Raw genomic sequence first — 3,595 nt, forward strand, 5'->3', positions numbered from 1 at the left:
CACACCCACCTACAACCGCTGCCACTCTAACCAGAGGAGGTTGCATGGGCTATCACCATGAAGCCCCCATGCTCGTCTCGCCCAACCACCTCCCTTCCACTGCTCGGTTGGCACCGCCACCACCGCGCTGGGCTAGCCTTCTTCCTTGGTGATCCCTTTAATCGACTCAGGTCCGGCTCTTAATCCTGAACCCTAACCATAACCTTGCCAAAGTTTCCTCCAGAGTTAGGAAAGAAGACCACATGGAATCCTTGGATTGGGTAGAAAAATTCAAGTCACCATGTGTGTTCTTCAAGAAAGTGGTCACTTATTCATGGTATCATCCTAGACGCAGGACAAAGAAATTAAAAGCCAGCTTCATATATTATATAGCCCATATATAAAATACATGGCAGTTAAATATACTAGCTCGTCCAACATACATATATTTCTTGCATATACATGCATAACGAAAGGCATTATTGGGCGCTACCTTTTGATTGGCATAACAATATTTATTAATCCAACAGTAATAATCAATTGAAATAATCTCTACATCTCTTCGTCCATGATCTCGGTGGTCGTCTTCTTGATGAGCTCCCATGCGCTTCGCACGTGCCTCTCCTCCTGCAGCGACGACCCCACCGCGAACCGCAGCACGAACCTGTCGCCAACCGCCGTGTGCGCGAGGTACGCCTTCCCGGTCCTGTTCAGCCGCTCCATGAGCTCACGGTTGACCTCCTCGGCGTCCTCCTCAGTCATGGTGCCTTGCGGCCTGATCCTGAAACACACGAGAGCGAAGTTCCTCGGCACCACGACCTCGAACCGGTCGTCGGCTCGCACGGCGTCCTCGAACATCTTGGCCATGGCGACGTCACTCCGGATGTGCTCCTGGAGCTTGGCGGAGCCGTAGGTGCGCATGACCATCCAGAGCTTGAGTCCCCGGAAGCGGCGGCCGACACCGACCTGCATGTCCTTGAGATCAGTGACGTTGCCGGACTCGCTGGCGTCGTTCTTGAGGTACTCCGGGTTGGTCTCCAGGGAGTCGGTGAGCCGGTGCGTGTCGCGCACCCACAGGCACGTGCAGTCAAGGCACGTCATGAGCCACTTGTGCGGGCTCATGCTGATGGAGTCCACCCGCTCGACGCCGTTCAGGTGGTGCCGGAACTCCGGGCAGATGCACGCGCTTCCGGCGTAGGCGGCGTCGATGTGCACCCACGCATTAAACATGGCGGCGACATCGGCGATGGCTCCGACAGGATCCACGGCGTTGGACGACGTGGTGCCGACGGTGGCGCAGATGTAGGTGGGCACGAGGCTGGCGTCGACGTCAGCCTGCATGATCTCGAGCAGCTTCGCCGGGTCGAGGGCGTAGTCCGTCTCCGGGCCGGTGGGGATGGAGCGGATGTTGGCCGGGTCGAATCCGGCGAGACGGCACGCCTTGAAGAAGGTGGAGTGCGTCTGGTCAGCGGCGTAGACGACGAGCCTGGTGATCCCAGCGACGCCAACGGAGCCAGCCCGGCGCAGGGCGGCGTCACGAGCGGAGACGAGAGTGACGAGCATGGCCTCACTGGTGGTGCCGAGGATGACGCCACCACCGGACCCGCGCCCAGCTTCCGCGGTGCGGTTCATGAAGGTGGACGGCAGGCGGAGGAGCTGCGCGAGCCAGTCGAGCGCGAGGACCTCCATCTCGGTGGCGGCGGGGCTGGCCTGCCAGGTGAAGCCGACGGTGTTCATGGCGGAGGCGACGAGCTCGCCCGCGATAGCGGCGGCGCTGTTGGTGGACGGGAAGAAGGCGAAGAAGTTGGGGCTGGCCCAGTGGGTCATCCCCGGGACGACGGCGTCGCGGACCTCCTTTAGGGCAATGTCGAAGGGCGCGGAGGAGGTCGGCGGCACGGACTGCAGCAGGCGCCGTAGGTAGCCTGGCTCCACGCCTGGCAGCACCGGCAGGGAGTCCACGGACTTGTAGTAGTCGTAGATGAAGTCGACCGACTTGTGCAGGTAGGAGCGCACGTCGTCGGCGTTGAGCGGCTGGAAGGCGCCGCTGCGGTTGATGTCGGCGGCAGGGGTGGTGTCAAGGCTGCCCATGTCGGTCAATGGATCGGATTGAGTAGTGATGATCGTGGTGTGTCTCTTTGTTGTGTCTTGTGAGCAAGAATGAGGAAGCAGCTAGCTCCAATGGCGAGGACGAGGACTAGCTCGATCGCTTGGAAGCTGGAAGAGGTGTGTGTGGTGTGGTGTGGTGTCATGGGGTGGGCGTGGTTTATATAGGCAGCAGGGTTGGACGTTGGTGGAGGAGCGAGAGGCCGGGCGACGACGACCGGGCATGGGAAGTGGCGTGGCGAGATGGGCGTTTAACGGTACAGCTAGCCTTCCATTCTAACGCATAGCTAGGAGGGAAAGACGCGGGGTAGGTAAAATAGCCTGCACGCCGCGGTGCCGTCTTCGTCGTCGCCGTCCAATGTTTATTTCGCGTCCGATCGTGTCGCCGTGGCAGGCCGGTCTCATCTGGTCGCATGAAAATCACGTTGCGCGTGCGCACAGGTGGTATAGTAGGTAGAGAAAAAACTTGGTGGTGTCGGATGTATGGGCCGGGGTACCATTACTCACCGTCCGTATAACCCGATGCATGCCTATATGTTAGGCTGAAGTCGACAACGAATGAAGCCCTCTTAAGGACAGGCGAATCCACGAGCTTGGAGATCAAGACATTCCAAGAATCATTTTTATTACGTATTCCATGTGATAAACTACAAAGCTAATATATTAGTCGATCGGAGCTATTGTAACCTACTCCCTCAGGCTATATATGGGGGAGTAGGGTCCCCCGATTAGGATCCCATCTTCTACATTCTAACGCATAGCTAGGAGCAGTAACCCCTGTAACCGAGCATACAAATATAGAGAGATCCGCCTTCAAACTGGATATACGGCACCACATGCCCGAACCAATATAATCCATATGTAACGTGCTACCAGCCTACCATCTGATTCATCTTACACAATTAGCTACTAGGTATTAGCGGAGCTAATTCTTCCGATAGTTTGTGCGCCAGGTAGAGGGGCCTTTCGCGTTCCATCGTGTCGCCGTGGCCGGCCGGTCTCATCTCCTAGCATCAAAATCACATTGCGCGCGCAAGGGTGATCGCGACCGCATGTCTCCTGCAAATAATACCGACCCAGCCGTTAAATATGTGTGAGAGAGAGGCACGTGGTATGGGCCTCCCCAAGTAAGTGGTAGGTAGGGAAAAAATTAGGTGGGGACTATCCCCACCATGAGCTTATGGACACCCACTGTGGATTCATGCCACGTGTCCATGTTACGTGGCAGGTAGGGTGGCAATCCATTGCTCAATTTACGTGCCCAAGTCAACAAATTGTATGGTGCAATTTTGTCTTTTCAGTTGGTCGACGAATTGCAGCCCAAAAACCTCAACTAGCTCGGTTTCAAAAATAAAATAAAAATAAAAATAAAAATAAAATACTCAACTAGCTCCGTTTGGCACAACTGTAGAGTTCCGTTAAAAAACTGTGGAACTTGAGCGAATAGTTGGACAAAGGTACTAGGAATGCTTTTTGCAAATATAACATAAAGTTTGGGAACTAAAAACTGAAA

The 3,595-nt window shown here is 55.5% G+C and overlaps 1 protein-coding gene across 1 annotated transcript; it reads right to left on the reverse strand.

Moving 5' to 3' along the window:
- Positions 1 to 447: 447 nt before the first annotated feature.
- LOC136472329 (tryptophan decarboxylase 1-like) lies at positions 448 to 2,171 on the reverse strand. The gene has a single exon (XM_066470049.1). It carries the CDS (start codon positions 2,065 to 2,067, stop codon positions 532 to 534), a length of 1,536 nt encoding a protein of 511 aa, XP_066326146.1. The 5' UTR covers positions 2,068 to 2,171; the 3' UTR covers positions 448 to 531.
- Between the last annotated feature and the right edge of the window lie 1,424 nt (positions 2,172 to 3,595).

The sequence above is a fragment of the Miscanthus floridulus genome, chromosome 8, assembly GCF_019320115.1.
Source record: "Miscanthus floridulus cultivar M001 chromosome 8, ASM1932011v1, whole genome shotgun sequence".
In the NCBI taxonomy this organism is placed as follows: Eukaryota; Viridiplantae; Streptophyta; class Magnoliopsida; order Poales; family Poaceae; genus Miscanthus; species Miscanthus floridulus.